Source organism: Protomyctophum parallelum (assembly GCF_964188405.1).
Source record: "Protomyctophum parallelum genome assembly, chromosome: 13".
Lineage (NCBI taxonomy): Eukaryota > Metazoa > Chordata > Actinopteri > Myctophiformes > Myctophidae > Protomyctophum > Protomyctophum parallelum.
In genome coordinates this window covers 13,573,508-13,597,650 of record NC_139708.1, presented here as the reverse complement: position 1 = coordinate 13,597,650, position 24,143 = coordinate 13,573,508, and the positions used below count along the sequence as shown (strand labels likewise).

Genomic DNA, 24,143 nt, shown 5'->3' with positions numbered 1-24,143 from the left:
AGGTACTCTCTCTTTGTTCAGATCCAGTTCCTAACTGTATCTTTTCCTCCGAGGTGGAAAATGGAAAGCCTGAGGCGAGGTTAAACTGTATCCGGTTCTTCACACACAGCACACAGACTGTTTTGATTGATTGATTGAGATATTTATTAACAGTTTGCAGAACAGTACATTTCAAGCACAAACTCAATACAAAGACTGTTAACTGTGAGTGGACGACCCAATTAAGCATTACACTTAATTGTTTACAAGAGGGTCCACCGGTCCACCATGTTCAAGTCATCAAAACATTTAGAGACGTACAAATAGACACTTCTATATAGTTAAAGAACATCAACAACATTAATATCTAAGGTTAATATATACTCTAAGCGGTTTACGCTTAGAGTATATGGGTTTACGCCATACTATTATAGGTTTACGCTTCGCGCAGCCCAGTTCCTCCGAAAGGCGAGAGGGCGGTGCTCAGCGTCAAACAAAAGATCCAATGAGAAACGTCTGAACCTCCCACACATGGATTAAGTGGGCTGGGACAACAGCTTTTAACAATAATAATTGTGAGCGTGTGACAGAAAAATACACACACAGAGATAGACAGATTGCCGCTGCATGCGAGACTTGCGAGTAAACAGCACAAACAACACAAATACGAATACCTATATTCGATATAATCGACATTCGTGTTTTGATCGGATTGGATGATGCTGAACCAGCAGCGGTCCCTGTTATCCGAGCTGCCCAAGATGTCAGCGGCCAGCCAAGTAGAGAGAGCCGTGCTGGTAAGGCAAAATATACTGCACCATTCTAAAAAAGACACACTCCGTAATAGTGCGATGGACCAAAAAAAGAACAGATCTACACAAGCTATCAACGGGTCGTGGTGCGACGCGCGGCATTGACAGCAGATCTGTTTTTCTTTTAGTGTATAAGCAACAGCAAGTTAGCAACTGTAGTCTAGTCAGTGCACTTCTTGGGCCTATAATGCGCATATAGACCAATATTGTCAACCTTTGTAATTATAACGATTGCCATTTGATCCCCATGTCTGGGTCTAGAAACCTGATCTGACTAAATGTTTTGTTGTTGCATATGATTTGATCATATGGTCATAATGGTCTGAGTCCAGATCTATCTATTAGATAACATGGAACTCTCAACATAGACATCATTGTACATTCTCTACTCTAGATGTATGCACTTATACATGTAATGGCTTGCAGATCTGTTCTTTATTTTTTATTTTTGCAAGCAATACTGTATTACTGTCTGCAGTGTCTAGTGTGATTCTCAATCTCAACTCTTTTTTAAATTTTATTTCAATGACCACGGCCCCAAATCTGGTCACAGACCCCCATTTGATAAGATTTATTACGACCGCAGGGGTTAGTTAGACCCCTAACTAACTATAACCATATAATGGTCATGCCTGGTGAGATCACGTTATGTCATCAATATTAAGACCATATATGGAGATCCCTGGTGTCATCAATATTGGCCAGCAACTCTACATCTGACCTCAAACCTCAAATCCTTAGATCTCCATATATGGAGCTCACCCGTTCTGACATTCCATAATTAATCCTTCTCCATCCATCCGTCCTCTTCGATGTCTCCTGGCCTTTTGACTGATACCTGTTCATTTAAACACTAGCCGGGCCCAGAGCCATAGAGAAGACAGAGTTACGACATTGAGGGGGCAGAAAACAGCCTGGTCACGGTTCATGTACTTGCGCGTTGTCATAACTCATGTCTTACTCTATGGCTCTGGCCGGGCCTGCATCAAAGTTATTAGTGCAGCTGCACCCGGCAGCCGGCGAAAGAGTTCTCAATATGCCAGAAAAGTATGGCCCAGCCCTACATGGGCCCTCATCAAACCCTGTACACTCATTCAAGACACTGCCCCTGCTGCCACCCTTAGTTCTCCATATATGGAGCTGACCTGTTCTGAAATTCCTTATGTTGATCTGACCTCATCAAACCCTGTACACTCAAGACACGCTCCATACTGTATATAGCCAGTACAGAATTCATTCTATATGTTGATCTGACCCGGGACCCCCCCCATGCCAAAGTGCCAGCGCTCGCCCAGCAGTCTGCTGTCACCCAGGCGGTTGCGTGCACATATTCAGTAATATTACCAGAAACCAACAGGCAGAGAATGGGGAAGGTAGGCTAATATTGGACTATAGGCTATTTGTTTCAAGATCCACAAACATGACTAATATATGTAAATAACATGACTGCAAAAAAAAAAAAAATGCACAGATAATAATGCAAACACAGTAAAAACACTGACTTCACATCTCTCTCTCCCCCACGTTGTACGGATACATTGACGAACGCTGTTTCCAAACGCTCCAATTGGGTGTATTGTTGAGCGGCGCTAGACCCTCCTATATACAGGTTTAATGTTTGTCTTTAGTTCAATGTTTGTTTTGTAAACGCCATTGACAATGAAGGGAAAATGTACGTCATAAGGTAACTCAGTCATATCTTTATTGTTAATGGCGTGTTTGTGTTGGCACCGTTTGTTTTACATCACCATTACATAATATATTAGCGGCCCTCACTTCACACAGGTGTGATTTTTTTCTATGTGACAGTGGGCGCGTTTGGAAATTGTGCACTGAGCGCACTGTGCAATGCAAGCTAATAGGCGACTGCGCTCCGGTGTGGTACATCATGGGAGTATGTGTCTCTGGTGTCTTGGCTTCTCTTGGGAGCCATATCTGCCTGTAGTGGCCTTTAGTGCGAGATTGTAGTGTACATAATCAATGCTTATCTTTGTTTTGGGTCGTTACTTCACAGTGCACTCAGGTATTCTGCCACTGTGTATACACAGGGCCAAATAGCGTTCCAGTTTGCTCTGGTTTGGGGTTGATTCTTTCTAGAGTGCCGGATAGCTTTCTTTGTGTTTTCTTTAGTCCAGGGGGTTTTCTGCCTAGTGGCTGTCCGAGAACCAACTGGCTGAGGGGACAAGTTAGAGTTTAATTGTAGGTGAGCACTTTGTTAGGGAGCGTGTCTGGGTTACTTTCTTTAACCCTAGAACATTAAACCCAAATGTTGTCATACCACACCATCACTAAACCTAAAAAATGTAAACAAGTGGAGGTGCCAGGTGGATGGAGCCAATTTTTTAGGGGCGCTAGTCCCTCATATACAGGGGGTTTGTTTTTCCTTAAACAAACATTAAAAACGCAATTGACATGGACATATTTGTTTTATCCATGTTTGTTTTGTCTGATAATTACGTCATAAAAGTTAGCGCCCCTCACTTCACACGGGTGTGATCCCCCCCCCCTACTTTCGGTTCATTTCCTGTTTACTCGTGAGCGTGATGTATCTTAATCAATAGAAATAAAAACTGTCTTACTATACTAAACCTGGGTGAAATTCACCTCGAAAAATATAGGATGTGGGCAGGGAAACGCCGCACACCTACCTTCTATGATGTCACTGAGTGTCCTGAAGGTACCCAAGAACCCATCCACCTCAGACATCAGCAACATTATGAAAATCATATGAACATAATTGTCCGGGTGAAAATCACTTGGGTTTAGTGTTCTAGGGTTAAGATGGTTATTATGGCATTGAACTTGCTCTGTTTATTTTTGATAATGCGTCAAAAAGAAAAATTGTGCCAAGCTTGCATTATTTGGCGTTTTCCATTTTCAAGTTCTTGTTTGTCACAACCACAGAGGGAAATTCTATAACGGAATATGTCTTAATAGTGACTGCTCCAGAGAGTATCTCCTAATGTTGTTGACATTGCATCTCACTGAGTAAATCTCACTTCAATGGAGATCATTTTCCAAGCTGTGAATGATCAAAAATAGACTGAGGACATTGATGCAGGCGGACCGGCGGGTCAATCACGGCCACGGCACTCTGACTGAGACATGACCATAAACAAACCCGATTTGCCCATGCATAGACATTCCACCATGACTCAGACATGACTATAAACAAACCCGATTTGCCCATGCATAGACAATGACATTCCACCATGACTCAGACATAACCATAAACAAACCTATTTAGTAGTCCATAATCATTTGAGGGAACTCCATATATCGGAATAAAAGGGACAAAGTGGTTAATGATCAATAATTATAGTCGAGTAACATGATATACAATTCTGAAATGGGACATTCTGCATAATGATGCCAATACCTTTATCCCTTTCACCACTGTGTGTTGTTACAGGAGGAGGAGTTCAACTGGTTGCTGAGAGAAGAGGTTCATGCAGTCTTAAAGCAGCTCCAGGATATACTCAAGGTAAATAAATATTGTTGTTGAAGAAACCTTTATTCTCCATATTCTAACTTTTCTTTATTTTTTCCTGTAAATTAACAGTTACTTGATCATACTTCAGCATCACACAAAAGTAGCAGACGGCTGGCGTAGAAGTCCGGGCACCTAGGTCCAGCCTGACAGTGTTAGTCCTGCAACAAACAGTCAAAAAGTGCTTTAGTTTTCGAGATACCCCTCCCGGAGTTAGGACCAAACACAACATAGTTTTTCCTCATCTCTAAGGCCTCCCATACATGAAATGGATTCTTGTATAAAAATATTTTACTGCAAAAGTGGTGAAATTGTTATTTAAAGTTATACACCTCAAACAAAAAATAAAGCCTGTCCGTCTGGTGGTTGAGGCACTTAAAGGCATGTAGATTCACAATGGAAGCTCTGAGAGGTTCAAAACTTGGCATACTTGAAGCCAGAACATACCTCTACATTCTAGAAAAGACTGAATGTCAATATCTGAATGTCAATATGAGATATAGTCATTTGAACACATACTTACAGTAGGCGGAATTGTACATCTATGTAGATGTCTTCTCTACTTTGTAGTGACTCTGGAATGGATTGTCATAGCAACACATATGATGGCTTGTAGGAAAGGTGAGGTTCTACTGAATCCAGCAATACCAATTGTGTAAATGTAGCTTGCATAATCGTGGAGTTATGGCACAAAACATATATGGTGTCCCAAACGGGGGGAAATAAAACTAATGAATCGCACAGTATCACTATCACATTAGTTTTATTTTTACTTCACTTATCAAGGGTGGGAAAACATAAACAAATCACTTGAGTAGAAGTCCCTAAAATGTATGAAATGTCTCAAACTTGAGAAATGAGAAATTGTGAACAAATAGATGCCGCTTCAATAGAGAAATATGCAAGCCTAGATTGGAACTACTAACTATTATTATGTTGCAGCACATGACCTGGATGTTCCCTCATCAAGCTCAAATCTCAATATTATCCTCATAAATATAAATAATCAAGTTATTCATTTCTGTTATTTGAGTTATTTGGTTACAGTCAAGTTATACTACACTACAGTATTTGGCTCCACCTGCATCTTATTGCCTACATTATGTGGCTTTCTTCATAAAATGACAGGTAAAATCATTTCACATATTTTGGAATGTGAAAAGATGAGATGAACCTTGTCAAATCAAGTAGCTATTTAGCTGACTGGAGTGGAGAGTGACCTAGCATTTAGTTATCTTTAGTGTAACAGAGCCTACTGCCTGTCCCGTAGTCTACACTGACAATAGCAGAACCCTGCCCTGACACTGTTTCACCAGAATGGAAAATAGACTTAATTAGTATCACTTGTAATATGGTTACTGCACATACTATAGCCTAAAAATAGTGTGCGCAATGCACAACATAGATACTGTACAAATTCTGAAGTGTATTTTTAAACTTTTACCAAAATGGAATATTGGATCCAAATCTTTGTATCATCTTTGCTAAACAGTTGGAAAAAGGCACGAAACAAGACCCATAATGTATAAAGCCCACGGCAGAAGACCTTCAACACTAACTGTTGTTCAACAGAGAGATGATGTTCATAAAACCCTGGCAAACCCAAATTCAATATACTCTCCTCTCCTCATCATATACTGTATCATGTTGAGAAAACTACTCCAGTAAGACCAGAGTGAGAGCATGCCGTCTCGTCAAGAAGACTGAACAGGGTACAACATTGTTGAATAGGATACAACACTGTTTAACATACAAATATATTGTTTCATTTGTGGGAAGGCCAGCACAATTGATTGATTGATTGATGGATTTAATAGTTTATTAGACATAAATGTAAAAACAGCAACAGAGTACAGTCATACAATTACTCCAAAAGGGATAGCACAAAAAAGTCCTCGCGGTCTTGTTGCAATCAGTTCATAGACAAAACCAGGACTACTGGTCAGAGTACCAGAGACAGGGCCTTCACATGGTCACTGGTCAGAGTACCAGAGACAGGGCCTTCACATGGTCACTGGTCAGAGTACCAGAGACAGGGCCTTCACATGGTCACTGGTCAGAGTACCAGAGACAGGGCCTTCACATGGTCACTGGTCAGAGTACCAGAGACAGGGCCTTCACATGGTCACTGGTCAGAGTACCAGAGACAGGGCCTTCACATGGTCACTGGTCAGAGTACCAGAGACAGGGCCTTCACATGGTCACTGGTCAGAGTACCAGAGACAGGGCCTTCACATGCAGCATCAGAAAGATTTATGAAGTTGTACATCGGCTGCTCTCGTACCCAGATCTCTTTGCATATGATGACAAATATCATAAATGCTACCTAAAACACTAAATATCTAAACGAAATATAGCAGCTATAAAACAAAGAATTAGAACAGCAGACCAGTATCTATGTCAAAGCTTTTATTAATCTCACTGAAATAGTTAACATCTTTCTTTAAATAAATGAAAGTGATGACAAGTCATCACTTTCAATAAATAAGAGTTATAACATACTGAAGACACTGGTCCATGGTTTTCTTCATCGATATATCTGCAGGTCTATGTAGTAGTTCTGGATTTTCTTGGATATTTGCATCTTCTCTCATTGTGCCCATTTCCCATGGGCACACTTTTAGAGCATGCAACATCAGACTTTCCATGTTCTACAAATTATAATGCTGTATGTTTCCAGGGTTTGTATTTAGACAATATCATCTTCTTCCTCAGAGTCAGTGTCTTCAGTATGTCATCATAACAGTCAAGGAGTTTATATACCGTAAATGGAAATTGGTGCATTTACAGTATATAGAGCTTTTATCCAAAGCACTTTACATAGATTGTGCATTACATTCACACATTCAGTCACACACCGATGGCAGAGGAAACCATACAAGGCACCGACCTGCACATCGGGATCAATTAGGGGTTCAGAGTCTAACTCTGGGGGAGCCCTGGATCGAACTGAGAATATGGTATGATATAGTACTAACGGTATATTGTTAGTTCACACTGAAATTTGTCTTGCGAACCTCACGGTTCTCCATCCAGCCGCTCTATTGGCCACTCTATCCCTGAGGCACTGCCGCCTCGGCATATTACCGGTATTATTGTATATTTGTCATCATACACAAAGAGATCTGGGTACGAGAGGAGCAGGTGATGTACAACTTCATCAACCTTTCTGATGCTGCATGAAGGACCATAAGTCTCTGGTACACATACCAGTACCAGCCATAATGGCTGTCAGATGTTCTGGTCTTGTACTGGCCTTCACACAAATGAAAAATATCTTTGTATGTTAAACAATGTTGTATCAACCCTATTCAGTCTTCTTGATGAGACTGGTGCAGGCATGCTCTCACTCAACATTTGCAACTTGCTCATTACTGCAGCATATTGTCTGTATATAGAGCCACGGTTTTATGAACATCATCATCTCTCTGCTGAGCAACATTTAGTAAGATCATTTTAATTTTGAGTATCTGCCGATACCGATTTTTCCCCATCTGAAAATTATATTTTTATGCAACTCCTCCAATATCACAATAGTACAATATCCCAAATCACGGACAATATACAGTCTAATATCATGATATGGCTATCATATTGATACTAGGGATGTCCCAATCACATTTTTGTGCTCCTGATCTGATCATTTAAAAATGTCATGATCGGCCCCGATTTCTGATACACTTCACATTATAAGATCACATAAGATGCACATAGGTGGAGCCAAATACTGTAGTATAAATTGACTGTAACCAAATAACTCAAATAACAGAAATGAATAACTTGATTATTTATATTTATGAGGATAATATTGAGATTTGAGCTTGATGAGGGAACATCCAGGTCATGTGCTGCAACATAATAATAGTTAGTAGTTCCAATCTAGGCTTGCATATTTCTCTATTGAAGCGGCATCTATTTGTTCACAATTTCTCATTTCTCAAGTTTGAGACATTTCATACATTTTAGGGACTTCTACTCAAGTGATTTGTTTATGTTTTCCCACCCTTGATAAGTGAAGTAAAAATAAAACTAATGTGATACTGTAGATTTCATTAGTTTTATTTCCCCCCGTTTGGGACACCATATATGTTTTGTGCCATAACTCCACGATTATGCAAGCTACATTTACACAATTGGTATTGCTGGATTCAGTAGAACCTCACCTTTCCTACAAGCCATCATATGTGTTGCTATGACAATCCATTCCAGAGTCACTACAAAGTAGAGAAGACATCTACATAGATGTACAATTCCGCCTACTGTAAGTATGTGTTCAAATGACTATATCTCATATTGACATTCAGATATTGACATTCAGTCTTTTCTAGAATGTAGAGGTATGTTCTGGCTTCAAGTATGCCAAGTTTTGAACCTCTCAGAGCTTCCATTGTGAATCTACATGCCTTTAAGTGCCTCAACCACCAGACGGACAGGCTTTATTTTTAGTTTGAGGTGTATAACTTTAAATAACAATTTCACCACTTTTGCAGTAAAATATTTTTATACAAGAATCCATTTCATGTATGGGAGGCCTTAGAGATGAGGAAAAACTATGTTGTGTTTGGTCCTAACTCCGGGAGGGGTATGCCGACTTCTGGGGGCCATTGTCGCAGTACTATGTGTCACGAGTTCGAGTCCCGATCCCGGCAACCTTTGCTGGGTGTCACTCAACATCTCTCTCTCCCCATTTCCTGTCAGTCTGTACCATATCAAATAAAGGCAGAGAAATCCTCAGAAATATCTTAAAGAGCTTGTAGAAATACATTTTTGGCCATGGACCCCAATCTAAAAATATTTTGTACCAGGGACCCCCTATACTCCTTGAAATCAACAGATCCACAAGCTCTCAACGTGCTGTGATTTGACACGCTGTGAGCTTGTTGATCGGCTATTTTCAAATGGCCGATCATTCAAAAGTGGTTAAACAAATTTTGACGCTATATTAAAACTAAATGTCTGGAGACCCCATGCAATGCCTTCAAGGACCTCTGGGTGTCCCCGAACCCCCTTTGAGAAACACTACTGTAAGTGATTTTTGTTAAAACAAAAAGTATTTAAAAAAAAGTTCAAGCTTGATATTGTTTGATATTTGTTCTATATTGTTATTACTCATTGCTATTGTGTTTGTTCCGTAACAGGAGTCTGCCTGTTTCTCCAGCTCTTTAATAAACAATAAATAAACAGTTAGGAGATCAGCTTCAACTTTTGCAGTTTTACACTGCTCATTTTGTGTCATCACTTTCAGTTCCAAATGTTTATCCTGTATCTTGTTTGAGTTCTCTCTCTTGATTGGATAACATTGGTATCCCAACCTCAAAACATATTTTCTGTTAAAGAGCTGGAGAGACATGGAGACCCCTGTTACTGAACACTATAGCAATGATTACTATCGGAATATAGAGCTATTTAACACATACACTATTTAAAAAATGATACTAGTACGGTACTTACACAGGGAACTGGCTGACGGCAAGTATTTGTTTTCCTCCATTACAAGCAGGAGAGTGAAGGGGAGTGGGAATGTTTAAACAAGAATATGATTGATTGACAGCTCTCTTCGTCATTGGAGCACTGAAAATACATTAGTAGCTCGTCACACATGTGTCAGTTGTCAGTTTGTATCTTCATGTCGTTGGCTTCCATTGTAAATTACATAGGGTATTCTTTGTTGGTGGCTATTATGGTTCCACTTGGTTCCATTGGTGTCCTTTTCAAAGTTAAATTAAAGTACAATGTCTGTACAATATATTGCACAGTGAAACAGCTCTCAAATTCAATCTAGGTGCTTGGGTCACACAATGGACAATGTTAATTAGTGTGACACTTGCCAGCTTTTGTAAACTATGTTGAGGTGTGAACTTAAGGTTGTTTTTAATCAATGCATGTACGTGTGTGCTCCTGAAAAATCTTCGGGTGGACGCTGTGGTACAACGTGCAATGACCAATGCAACAATGGCTAGGCTACAAGTCGTTAATTAAAACAATACATATATTGTCATACCCCTGTATTAACTCTGAGGACCCCCTAGTGACCCGGGCCCAGACCCCCTGTTGAAGACCCAAAATGTGGTCTATGAAACAATACTTGAAGGAGAGGACATTTCACAGTACAGAACAATGAACACTGTTTTCATGCCGAGGCATGATGCAGTCACTGCACAGGAAATGCGATTACCACACACTTCCACCCCGCCCGCATAATAATGTAAATGCATTTTTAGACACAATGGATAATATTATCACTGTCATGTGGAAACCTCCTATGTCCAAAACTGTTATGTTACTCTTTAGGAGATGGGGGGGAAAAACACAGCCTTCCAATAGATCCATGTAGTTATTATTTAGTCACAAGCTCTTTTTGAGGATACAAAGTTAGGTTTAGGTTAGGTTTAGTCAGAAGCACTTTTTTATACTTTTCAATGGTTCAATATTTGTAAAACCCACACATCCCAGAATAGGTACACTAGTAGGGCTCATTTGGTTAAACAGTGTTATAGCAGAAGGGAGGCGGAGATACAGGATTCCAGAGACACCTGCTGGTACATAAGAAACATTTCAAATTACAACCACTATATATTTACACTGACATTACAGTAAATGCTAATTTGCTTAAATTGTAATTGTAAAACAACACTGGTGTTGATAGAAACCAGTTTTAAGTTATTGTGAAATGGTACAAATATGGGTAAGACCAGATAAGCATAGGTTTCATTCTTACTCCTTTTCGAACCATGACTGTAATTGTTGTATTGATTATTACACCGGGGCTCCACCGGGCGCGTCAGCGTCTCCGTCTCCGTCAGGGAATGTTCCCTTTTTAATCAATGAAAGGTGGCTCCACTGCCCGCCTTGCGTTGCGTTGCGTGACTCCATTCAAATTTCCCCGGTTCGTTTTTTGACGCACACGACGGAGCCCCGGAATTATTGTGCATTATCTTTGTTTTTTTATGTTCGAAATGCAAATGAATGTCCTATTTCATCATAGTGTCGCACAAAAGTAGTGAAAATGGCTGATCTACAAGCTCACAACTGGGATGCAATGTGAGCTTGTATATCTGTTATTTTCACAACTTTAATGTTTTTTTATTTCATAATAAGGTTTTGGACCTACAAGGTTTCCACCAGTCAGAGATGACTTATTTTGTGCTGGTGTGCACAGGAGGCGTCTAGACGGTTCTCCATGCCGGCACCAGGGATGGAGAGTCAACTGAAGCAGGAGAACTTCATTCTGGGCAGCTCCACGTAAGACACTGCCCTTACCTTAGATGTGTGTGTGTGTGTGTGTGTGTGTGTGTGTGTGCGCGCGCGTGCGCGCGCGTGTGTGCGCGTGTGTGCACACGGCTGCGTTCCACACCCCCACAGGGAGTGCAGTGCCCGGTGTCGAGTCGGTCGGTTGTCCAGAACCACCACAAAAGCCTCTGCTCTGCTATATCTCCATATATGGAGCCGGGCCTGTTCTGACATCAGAACACTACATATTTGGGCATGCCTGACACAGAACATATATACCGGACCGGTAGATAAATAATAAAGGGACACAGGGAGACAGATACAGAAATCTCCATATATGGGCATAAAAGGGACACAGACAGATGGGTGTACTCTGACACGGGTACAACGGGTATTGCATAGATCTCCAACTTCCAGTCCATCATTACCAACTCTGTGCTCTACAGCCGGGCACCGGTCTGAAAATAAAAAGCATTTCTAAACTAGGCCTATGGAGAGCAATACTGGCCCATCTCTCCATTTATCAAAATGTATAAAAAAACATGTATCAAACACAACCCCTTAGATTTAGGCCATCAACCCGTCAGAGTTGACACTCTGTCTCAAAGACACAGCCCTGGAGCAGTTCCCTGTAGTGATCTCTGACATCTTGGTATAGAGGGATGGATGCCCGGTGCTGATCCATACCGGGGAAAGCCACATGCTTCTCATTGAGCAGGTGCTGCAGCCTCAGGCCATCCTCTCCACAGTCGTACAGCACCAGCAGTATGTTGGCGGTGTAGGGTAAGAACTGGCTGGTGCGGAACGAGCGCTGGGCTTGCGCGGCGTAGTTGGTGGAGGTCAGGCGCTGGCTGTCGTTGAAATAGCCCAGAAGGGTCAGCAGTGGCAGAAGTGTCTCCGCGTGGCCGACCTGGATGGTCACAGCTTCGGACACCGCGTTCCCCAACCCATTCTCACTGGCCGCTTTGTCCAGTCGACCAAAAACGTCATGGAAAAGAACGCAACTTGACTTGCTGTTGATGGGATGGCCATAGCCTCTTTTCCAAAAGTGCTTCAGGTCAAGGGCATACTCCAGAACCTGTGCATCAGCTGTGTTGAAGAGCTGACACCAGGGGGAATTCTCATTCTTAATAGAAAACTCATAGGCACAGAGGTAAAATGCGGCTTCAGCTATTTCGTCAGTGATGAGACTGTGCGGGACATGGAGACGGTCTGCGATCCTCTCTGTGACCTGCATCATCTCTGGTCCCGAGTTGAACTTGTCGACTTCTTCAGTGGCCGACGGGTTATCGTCAACATCCCTCAGAAACTTAGCACACCCATCAAAGAATCTCATCAGGGCATCGTTCACTTCATGGTCAAACTGTTGGTCATCAATATCCCACAGTTCTGTCAGACCTCTCTGGAAGGACACAGTACTGTCGATACACCTGTGCTTTGAGCTGGTGATGAACCTCATGTGTCCGCCTCGAAGCTTCTCTTCTGAAATCAAGGAAGGGAACAACTTTGACATCCTGACAGCCAGATGTTTCAGATCATTCACACCCTTCTCCACCAGGCGGCCATCCATGTCTTCAGTGTACCACATCCTCCAGCGGTTTTTTACTTCACGCAGCCATCTCTCTCTACCAGAGGCATTGTGTAGAACCAGGTTGTATACTCGGTGCATCTTCTCAACATTTTCGGGCGTTGGATACCTTGTGCCATGTCGTATTATGGCGGTCAGATGAAGTGTCCGGCATTCCGCAGATGGGAGCTGAGATGTGTTCACAGTAAGGATGTCCTCAATGAGATATGGATTCACTTCCTCATACCTCCCTTTCGTGCTGAAATATTTGGCAATCATTGGTATACTTGACACACTGCCTGACATGAAATAATCAGTAAAACAACATGAAATCACACAGATAAAGAAATGAGCAATTGTGAATTTAAAATAAAGGGTAAACATCATTCCCAAGTTGGTATATTCCAAACTCTGGCGCACAATGATGTCCTTCCTGATTGACGAACCACTCACAATCGTTTTTCAACCTGGGTGAAAAATTCCAAGCCTCGGCTGGTTATCTAAGCCTAGGCCAAGATATTTGAGTCCACTAGGTGACACGTGAGTATCAGGGTTGTAAGGCCAAATACCTTGGTTGGCACAGAGGGTGCCAACCGAGGTAAAGGTTTGGAACTGCCGTGGAAGTGTACAAGGCAGAGCCTTGCAGAGGTACTTAAAGTACCTCTGTACAATATAAAAGAGAGACTTTAACCTAAATTTCACAAAGTACGGTACTTTGTGAAATTTAGGTTAAAGTCTCTCTTTTATATTGTTGGCTATATGGTGCTTGTGACATCCAGGTGATGTCACTGTGGGACAGCTAATAGTGCATCGTAGGAGATGAGCTTCCCTCCCTATAAATACACAAGAAACTAGATACTAGCCAAGGCTAGTATCGTCAGGGTTGGGACATCACTAGGCCTCCTCACTGGCAGGTGAGCCAGTTGAGTACAACTCTAAATGGATTTAAACCACAGTGGATCTAACAACACCATGGCTACATGTGGATCTCAGACTTCATGTGGCTAGTCTTTGATGTCAGTCATCTATGACGTTTCTATGACGTATGTAAGCTGTATAAGCTTGGCTTATTGTGGGGCCTTCTCTCTGGACTTATTGTGGGGGCTTCTCTGGACTTATTGTGGGGGCTTCTCTCTGGACTTATTGTGGGGGGTTTTCAGGGCTTAGCATGATATTTTTGCATAGCTTCGTCAGAGTATGTCGAGCTAGGCCGCCGCCCAATGGGCCCGTCTATAGTATCAAATGTAATAACCCATTAAAACGGGGAAAGCATCTGTGTCATTTTTGAGGGGAGCCTCCTATATACAGGTTTAATGTTTGTAGAGGGGTGCTAGCCCCTCCTATATACAGGTTTAATGTTTGTTTTTAGTTCAATGTTTGTTTTACATCATCATGTTGTAAGATGATAAGAGCGCCCCTCACTTCACACAGGTGTGATTTTTGTGCATATGCCCAGCTTTGTGTGTTTGTGTGTACCAAATTTGAGATGATTTGATTGGCTGAGAGGGTGCAGTACTTAGTTTAGACAGTATTTGGTTTAGACATTGTCATTGGTTAGACCAGTCATTAGTCCTACAACTACAACCTAAACCTAACCTCCCACGGGGCAGCACACCTAAACCTTAACCCATGTCTAACCAATGACTAGTCACTCTAAACTAAGTATGCACCCCTGGCTGAGCACGGAATGTGATGTATGATAACGAGTGTGTGTGTTTTTAGTTTTAGTTTTTTGCGTTGTGTTACAAGCTCACATCGCAATCAATCTGTTTTATACACATTTTCTCTTCTGGGGGTCCCTGGCAATCCCTGGCAATAAACATTTTCAGATTGGGGGTCCGCTGCCAAATGCATATCAATTTGGGGGTCCTTGGCACTAAAGTTTGAGAACTACTGATTTAGATGAATGTGACCCAAAAAACTACTTTCTTGGCCTACTGTCATGCACATGACATATGCCACCGATTTGTCCAGCAGGTCACAAGATTAGGCCTGTAGGCACAAAACTCGGGCACAAACTCACACAATCCTGGCAAGGATTCAGCTCAAGTGACTCCCCAGTTTGTGCAGGATGCCAGCCACGCAGGGACAAATTAGTCTGTTTAATTGTGGACATTCCTGTATGGTCTCATGACTGTGGTTCACACTGCTGGCACTATGGTTTGTCCGGCTGAATGACTGGCACTGCATGTCTGCAGACTGCAGCTGTTGCTGGTTCCATCATGTGAGCCTGTGTTTTCTTTAAGCATCTACTTTTCAGCAGCACTTCGAAGCACAAAGTTCCAAAATTGGGTTTGAGAAATGCAATAAAAGCTGATTCTGACAATATAGAACTTATTTTTAAAACAACCTTTCTTTAAAAAAAATCTAACTTCCTGTTGATTTTGTCTAGGTTTTCTTCCTAATAAAATAGCTAAATCAAGGAATCAATCGAGGATTATTATTACTTAAACTGGGAACCCCAACAATGAATAATTGTAATAGACTCTACAACTCCATGTTACTATGTTCAATAACGGGGCTCTTTTAGTAACCAGAAGATAAATATTGAACGCATGCATGACGTGGAACTGTGTTGTTTTTTTACAGCATGGACCAAGTGAAGGGGGTTCTGACAATGCAGGGAGAGGCCCTGACGCAAGCTGTGAGTGACACACCCCGCACCCACGCACACACAGTTGTCCTCATCCTATATTAAAATTGCCTAAAGGGTGGTCGACAATGGGTTGGTGGGCGACACAAACCATAATATGCAGATTTGCAGACTTGCACCGCACCAAACTTGGCACAAACACTGTGTTGCGGGGTCTGCCATTGGGGCCACATGTGGGCCCCCAACGGCCATGTTAGGGGTCCCCAGGACACTATTGCTCCAATCTGCACAACACTTGACACAAACATTGTTCTGCCATGACAATAGCTACACACCTACACCAAAGAAACCCTACATTGCACACATATTGGGAGCTACAGCTGTGTTACAACAGTGTCTAACATTTCAGCTGAAACAATGCAACCTGTAGCTAAACATATATTTATTTATTTTTTCTGCAATAGGATATCAACCTCAAAGTTGCCAAAAGTAGTCAAGCACTTCACTTTCAGTTCCGGGAGGACAAGCAATGGAAACTACAGCAGGTACACTATAATAATGTATTATTATTAACAGGAATGACGTTTACATTTCTTACTATTGCACCATAAATATTAATTTGTATTATTATCAGATACTGTTTATATTGCACACTTACTTTATGACTGTGATCGGGCAGAGTATCCCCAGATCGTATGTTTGTGAAAAAAGCCCATGTACAACACATCGCATCACAATGCTTTGTGACCTTGATCGGATCTTTATGTTTTGAAAAAGGTTTACAAAGATTTATGTAAACCTTTTTCATGCTGTGACCAGGGCGTTTATTTATGTTATGCTTATGAGGTGAAGCGTGTGTCTGTATACAATCATTTGTCGGGAAAATTAAAGCAGACACATTTTGTTTTTGTACACTATACCATATCTAAAGAGCACAAAATATTAATCTGACCGGGCACTATTGGTTGTCAATAATAATCCTCTGTTAAGTGTCGGGATGACAGCCGATACAAAGTTTGAGATACCCTACTTGACATGGCCTTGGTTGTGTCTCCTGCTTCAGATCCAGGACGCCAGGAACCATGTGAACCAGGCTCTGCAGCTGCTCAGCAGCCGAGATGAGAGCTACCACTTCAAGACTGGAGCTGAGGTCAACAAGGTAACGTCTCTCGACCTCTCTCTCCGTCAGGAGAGGGAGAAAAGGACAGCCTATGGCCTTTACCATTACAATTTACAATTTAGGCATTTAGCAGACGCTCATAGGCGGCGGGTGTGTAAGGCTAGGGAAGGCTTAGCCTTCCCAAAAATTATGCTGGGTATTTTTTTAAATATATACAATATATGTGCGCAGCATTATATAGAGACTATTATGTGTGTGTAGTGTGTGTGTGTGTGTGTGTCTTGTCGCTGCTCCCTGGTGATCGCTGATCGGGTAGGTAGGCTATACAGCAACTGGCCTAATCAGCATATGATTGGCTACTATTGGTATGTCTGTAAACCTCGTCCTTCCAGTCGCTTTGTAGCAAACAGTAGCGCGCGCTGGTTTGTTTTGGGAAACAGCAAAATGCTAAATGTATTTTTCAAGGCAAAGATAAAGTAATTCAGAAGAAGAAGCTGTGACTCCTGTGAGTCGGCTGTCAGAACTCAGCACCACCAGTCCCGCACGGTTCACAGTTCACACCACTGCAGCAACACTGACACGTTCAGCGGAGAGGCTGCTGTCTCTGTGCTGTCTGTGGAGAGCCATGAGCCGCGACTCCCGGGAGGGGCAGCAACACCGCCGGGTAATCTACACAGACTAGTGAGACTACACACTGACTCGAGAAAAGACCCATATCGTCCAAAATAGGCTGATCAGTCGTTGTCTGTGTATAGGCTAATTAATCTGTAAAAGTATGCTAAATAACTCATTTTTAGACCATTTGGGAAATAAAGAAATAAATAAATCTGCGGCCTCGCTTCGCTCGGCCGCGAGAGTCCCCCCCCCCAACGCAATTCTGTAGCCTACCCAAAGGTAAAACGCACCCGCCGCCTATGCAGACGCTCTTAATCCAGAGCGATTTACCATGAACTGAGGTTGTATTGTTTGTGTTGCAGCTAATGGATGCAGTGATGCTACAGCTGACCAGAGCACGCAACCGTCTCACCACCCCGGCTACCATGACCCTGCCTGAACTGGCTACCAGTGGGCTCATGGTAAAGTATACGCACACATACACAGTTTACACACACACACACACACATTGTACTATTAGAATTTGAACAAGAGGGCCCCTCTTGAGCTGCACTGTGAACTAAACGTGTGTACTTTTGATACCGGATATCTTATGTATTCATCTTTTTCCACCATTTTTTTAGAGTAGCAGATGTACCTCTTCACAATAAAAGTATTGCATCTTCACTTAAAATACTTTTGTTGATGCAATGTTCAGTCGCTCTGAAACATTACATCAATAAAAGTATTGTAATTGAAGTGGGAGTCCCCTTTTTCCTACTCTTCCAGTTCATTGCTCCGACACACCTGTCCCTCCAGCTGTGTGCAAAAATACTTTTTTTTTCAATCTTTATAGATTTTGAGTTCTGACCTCTGCCCAGCACCTGCAGTTTTTTAGTGAGTGGATGTGCGTGCTTTATTATTGTTGTTTTCTATACAGTAGGCAAAGTTGACATTTCTAACTTCCGTTTTATTTCTGTGTCTCTAGAAAATGTTCAGTCCTCCCATGCCCGGGGATGTGATGGTGAATTTCTACATTAACCTGAGTAAACTGTGTCTGACTGTCTACCAGCTTCATGTGCTGCAGCCTAACGCCACCAAGGTAAGCTCTGCACCACTGTAGAACCATGAGCCACCACACATACTAGACCTGCCCACTGGGGTAACTATAGGGGCCATGGTGGACTGTGGACAAATTAGACGTTAAACGTTACCACTCAAACTGAAAAACAAAAGATCGCCAAAAAATGCTTAAATCAACTTTCCCGAAGCTTTCCCGGACCAGATGGTCCCATATGCCCCCAACTACAAGCATGTTTATCCCGATGATGGTGGCAGAGTGACCTGATGAAACAGACCAGACCATTGTGGTGGTGTCCAACTTGTACATTAGTGCCCCCCCCCCCCCCCCCCACACACACACACACACACACACAAGTAAATTATAGCTTCTTGAATCCAATCCATTTGGTTTCATTTGCACACCCTCAAAGTAAAATTAACACTCAGGATTTCATGGTGTAGATTGGGGGGTCCGGGGACAAAAGCACGTTATCAAACCGGGGGTCCTCAAAATGAACATGGTTGAGAATCAGCATTGTAAACCATTATGGTTCTGTTGTTTTTCTCTCTGACAGAACTTCAAACCGTCTGGAAGTTCAGTCTTACACAACCCTGGAGCCATGTTGTAAGTAATGGTTAATCATTATACATATGCTTTGGTCCATGTTGTAGTAATGGTTAATCATGATACATACGTATGATCTGGTCCATGTTGTAGTAATGGTTAATCATGATACATACGTATGATCTGGTCCATGTTGTAGTAATGGTTAATCATGATACATACGTATGATCTGGTCCATGTTGTAGTAATGGTTAATCATGATACATACGTATGATCTGGTCCATGTTGTAGTAATGGTTAATCATGATACATACGTATGCTCTGGTCCATGTTGTAAGTAATGTTTAATCATGATACATACGTATGATCTGGTCCATGTTGTAAGTAATGTTTAATCATGATACATACGTATGCTCTGCTCCATGTTGTAAGTAATGTTTAATCATGATACATACGTATGATCTGGTCCATGTTGTAAGTAATGTTTAATCATGATATATACGTATGATCTGGTCCATGTTGTAAGTAATGTTTAATCATGATACATACGTATGATCTGGTCCATGTTGTAGTAATGGTTAATCATGATACATACGTATGATCTGGTCCATGTTGTAGTAATGGTTAATCATGATACATACGTATGATCTGGTCCATGTTGTAGTAATGGTTCATCATGATACATACGTATGATCTGGTCCATGTTGTAGTAATGGTTAATCATGATACATACGTATGATCTGGTACATGTTGTAAGTAATGGTTAATCATGATCCATATGCTCTGGCCCATGTTGTAGTAATGTTTAATCATGATACAGTACATAGCTCTGGTCCAGGGTTACTAGGGGCCCAGGGGGGCATTTCAACCACTTTAACCATTATTTTATACTTTGGTTATTAAAAAATAGAAGATTCATCGCTATATACTGTATTATTCAAGCTCCTAGCACGTCACTTCATGCCACACTATGAGGTTGTAGATATACTATTTATCTATTTTGTTTTATCTTGAACATTTGTGCAAATCTTACACCTGAGTGTTGTGTTTTTCCCTGCAGTGAGCTGAACAACAATCGGTTTGAGGTGAGTCACGTGCACAAGGTGGAGTGTGTGGTGCCCTGGCTCAACGACACACTGGTTTTCTTCACCATCTCCCTGCAACTATGCCAGCAGCTCAAAGACAAGGTGGGTAATGTCCATTTATTTATTTTTCCATGACCTCTATTTTATTCAGGGCATTGACAGCAAGCTCTGTTTTTCAAGGACGCTCTGGTCACAGCATGAAAAACAAGTACAGTTATAAAGAAAACAATACAACAATAACAGACATTTAAGCAATTGAAACAAATCACAGCTGCAAATAAATATAGGGTAAGGGATACATGCAACGGGTGCAGTCACATGACCTATCCTCAACCCTAAATGTCTCTATGGAGACCAATCAAACCAGTTTCAGAGAGTCCTGAAGTCTGTTCCATGTGTGTGGAGCATAATAAATTAAAGCAGTCTTTCCTTGTTCACTGTTAACAGAACAGGGTCTATGAAGCACACACTGCCATCTAGGAACCCAAAGATGTAAGGTACAAGCTGCAGATATCTTACTATAATTTTAGACATGTCTGTCTGTCATACACCCCCTGCACTGGCTTGACCAGTTGATCTGCATTTTCACTCGGGCATTGACATTCCATTATGAAGGGCATCTTCAAGGCCTTTTTTCAATTTAACAAATTCAATGCGGTTTATTAGCGTTTTTCACCAACTCTGTTTAACTAGTACCGTTTCTGCCGTCATTACGCATGCGCACCGTTGACGACACAAATGTGGGTACGTCGTGTTACAGCAGTTGGTTGCCTATGGAAATCAGTTACCTCCTGTCGCCTCCACTACGCAGGTCACAGAATCGCACCACTTCACAAAGCTGCTGTAACACGCAGATTGTCTGGGTTACCGTCCTATGTCACCGCCCCTTTCATAGTTTTCGTGACTCATGGACACAACGCCTCCAAAACCACTCAGCTTCAGCAGAAAAGGGTACATTTCACAGCAACACGCGACCCCAGAAGACTATTAGTAACTCAATGTATAGCTCAACATCAGTGGCGTGCACATAGACACCTTTCCCCTCTGGACAAATGTGCCCTTTTTGTACAGTGTACACTGTACAGTATGTGGACCATGGTGACATTGATCAATTCTTGATAAAATATTATTTAGGCCCCAAAATCTATAAATCTCACACTATTACGGCAACCGGCCGGTTCCACGCGCTGCACAAGTTGCCCTTTTTTTGCGCTTGAGTTTTATATATAAAATATTTACAAATGTAGCAGGACACGGGTGTGTGTCTTGCAACGACAGGTTGTGCGAGTGCTAATGTGCGTTTGCGTGTGACGTCCGCAGACTGGTCGCAAGCACGTGCGTGCGTGTGTTTATGTGTCGGAGAGAGAGACCACATGCCTAATAATATAAAATTTGTGCCCTTCCCAATCTCCCTCCCCCAGACTGATTACACCTCAAAATACATTAATCAATAATATGATCTATTAAATCACATTAACCACATTGTACATCATTTGTTGTTCATATATTCTAACGGGTAAGGACTAGTGGTAATAACACAGTAGTAAACACATTTTATCATGTGGTATATGTGCGCACACATACACTCGATGTGAATGGGCGGAGAAGTTGGGATTCTTGCATATTTAATTTGCTGCGGTTTGCCTTCACACTGCTGTGTCAAGTGCTGCAAGTGCAGCAAGGAAACGAAGCAGGGAATTGTATCAATGTGTTCAATTCATAAAATACACAGTGAAAGCTATGGTGTTAAAAAATATACTTTGAGTAATAGTTAGGATTTTTTACGTAAAGTGAGGGTAACGGACTGTGTGTGTGTGTGTGTGTGTGTGTGTGTGTGGGTGTGTGTGTGGGAACATGAACGAGGCATAGCTACTCCAAGAGTCCCATTGATGATCCGATCACCATTAGCCTACAATTATTATGCATATGCCATGTTAGCTATACAGTTTATAAATCATGCTGAGCTAAACATGTGTTTTAATTTTGAAGTAGGCCTATTTATATTTAAACAAGATGAAGAAAGTCTCCACTCGGATCCCCACACACAGTTACAGCCCTCCATCTTTACGCATGACAGACAGACAGAATATTCTGTACACTGCAGTGTTTTTTCCTTAAGCAATAGATTCATGTGCTCGTCCTCATATTTCGATGAGGGCTTCGGTCTCCTTATTTGACCACGTCACATGGTAACCTAACGGGACATCTTTGCGGTGCGTAAAATGAATATCCCTTCTCCGTCTCAAACTGTGTTTATCTCCTCACCCGCCACATTGTTTGCTTCATTTCCTTTATTGCGGATTGCATTCACACCTGCACCGAATCGTAATCAAGTGCGATTGGAAGCGAAGCAAAAACCCCGTTTTTGGTCGGAGTAGAATGCGGTTCTTTGATGCGCATTAGGATTCGAATGATGCTTCACACCTGCCAAACGAAGCACACTTTCCGACAATGTGCAGCAGGATTCGTTTTAATCGCAGTAAAGCTTTCTGGTGTGAAGGTCACCTTAGTCTTAGTCAACAAAATTAACTAGTTTTGAAGTTGCTTGATTATAATATTATATATGATTATATTTATTATTTAGATCTTTGATTGACAAGCACACGCACGGTAGGTAGGTAGGTCTGATCTATATAAGCCAGTTGAACGCCTTCAACAGATGGATTTAATGAGTCCTTTCTCCTTTGGTTCTTTCCTTCCAGATATCCGTCTTCTCCAGCTTCTGGAACTACAGACCTTTCTGATCCAGCAGCCAGCGTCCACAGCGGCTGCTGTCCTGTCATTGTGTTCAAAGTGTTCACAGTGTTGTATGATTTGCAGATGATCCTTCAGTGTTTTATCGTTCACACATGTCAATACAGTAGGAGAGAAGGGGACCAGTCATCGTATTAGCTCAGCTGTGTTATTCCTCAAATGCTGCCTAGGTTGTATGACTTAAAAAAAACAAAAAAACTTGAACTCCATTGTAAATGGAGAAAATGATGAGACTGCTTTATTTTTGGATGCTTAATGTTGTTGATGTTGTCTTTGTTTGTTTTGTTTTTTGGGGGTGGGGGGAGTTTGCATAAAGCACTGGTTCTCAACGTTGGGTCTGGGCTACAGTGCAGTTTGGGGTCCCAGATATTTAAATAAATAAATAAATATCAAACTGGGATCCTTGAAATCAATTAAAATTGTATCACTCTTGGAGTTACAGACCAGCAAGGGTCAATTTGGACGTCTGTTGAGAACAAGTGGTTAAATAGTATCAGTTTGAACTGGTGTATTGTCGTGAATTGTGAAATGATCAACCTATGTGAAACTGACTGAGTTTAAAGTCTAGCAATTGTGAACGGAGGGTCTTGTGATCTCAAGAGGACATAACATCTTGGGTCTTATTTTCAGTACTTTAAGTGTTTTTTGTTTAGTTAAAAAAGTTGAAGCTCTATTCAGATTATAATCATTGCTATATAGATCATTTTGTCCAGCAACAGGGGTCTCCCCATGGTCCCAGCTCTTGGTTAACAGAAAAAGATTTTGGGTGGAATACCAATTTCATCCAATCAGGAGGGACAACCCCTCAAATATAATTTATAAACATCAATTTAGTTTTAGCTGCCTCATATATTGGTTTCAATCTCACTTCTTTGGGACCGGAATCCTGTCTCTCTCCTAATGTGATAAAATTGGTATCCCGACCTGTAAATGTATTACAGGGAGACTCCTGTTACTGAACAAACACTGCATAATGATTACTATCACAGTATGGAGCTATTTAACACTAATTCTAACAGAAATATATTTTGTTAAAACCCACTGGTTGGAGGACATTTAAAAGGTCATGTGTGTGAGTTGTTGTTGTACATCATATCATTCCAAACTATGTTTTGTATTTATTTATTGAAATTATCTGTATTTTGCACTCATGTTTTACCTTGATGATTTCCTGTAAACCAAATATTCATTCCAAACATTATTTTAGTAAGTGTTAAAACTATATATCATGCAAATAAGATGTGGAAATTATAGTCTATAAATAAAGTATACTGATATAAAAAATATCCTGT

At 41.5% G+C, this 24,143-nt stretch overlaps 2 protein-coding genes across 4 annotated transcripts; one reads left to right on the top strand and one right to left on the bottom strand.

Moving 5' to 3' along the window:
- Positions 1 to 566: 566 nt before the first annotated feature.
- rogdi (rogdi atypical leucine zipper) lies at positions 567 to 24,143 on the top strand. Of its 3 annotated transcripts, none has more exons than XM_083779712.1 (12): positions 567 to 776; positions 4,204 to 4,275; positions 11,441 to 11,523; positions 15,668 to 15,722; positions 16,136 to 16,216; positions 16,735 to 16,830; positions 17,769 to 17,867; positions 18,374 to 18,487; positions 19,023 to 19,072; positions 20,073 to 20,199; positions 20,545 to 20,589; positions 22,800 to 24,143. In XM_083779712.1, exons 1-11 carry the CDS (start codon positions 696 to 698, stop codon positions 20,575 to 20,577), a joined length of 891 nt encoding a protein of 296 aa, XP_083635838.1. In that variant the 5' UTR covers positions 567 to 695; the 3' UTR covers positions 20,578 to 20,589; positions 22,800 to 24,143. The 3 variants fall into 3 exon arrangements, with proteins under 3 accessions (XP_083635838.1, XP_083635837.1, XP_083635836.1); XM_083779711.1 differs by having other exon boundaries at positions 20,545 to 20,594; XM_083779710.1 differs by lacking the exon at positions 20,545 to 20,589.
- On the bottom strand, positions 12,095 to 13,384 carry LOC310869548 (multiple inositol polyphosphate phosphatase 1-like; the record flags this gene model as incomplete). Its single annotated transcript, XM_083780362.1, has 1 exon — positions 12,095 to 13,384. One exon carries the CDS (start codon positions 13,382 to 13,384, stop codon positions 12,095 to 12,097), a length of 1,290 nt encoding a protein of 429 aa, XP_083636488.1.

What these genes read in the sequence shown, in the direction of transcription:
- rogdi (XM_083779710.1), top strand. Translation starts at nt 696, where the DNA reads ATGATGCTGAACCAGCAGCGGTCCCTGTTATCCGAGCTGCCCAAGATG. An exon ending in TTCATTCTGGGCAGCTCCAC is followed by an intron (nt 11,524 to 15,667) that starts GTAAGACACTGC and finishes GTTTTTTTACAG; the next exon opens with CATGGACCAAGTGAAGGGGG. An exon ending in TGGCTACCAGTGGGCTCATG is followed by an intron (nt 17,868 to 18,373) that starts GTAAAGTATACG and finishes CTGTGTCTCTAG; the next exon opens with AAAATGTTCAGTCCTCCCAT.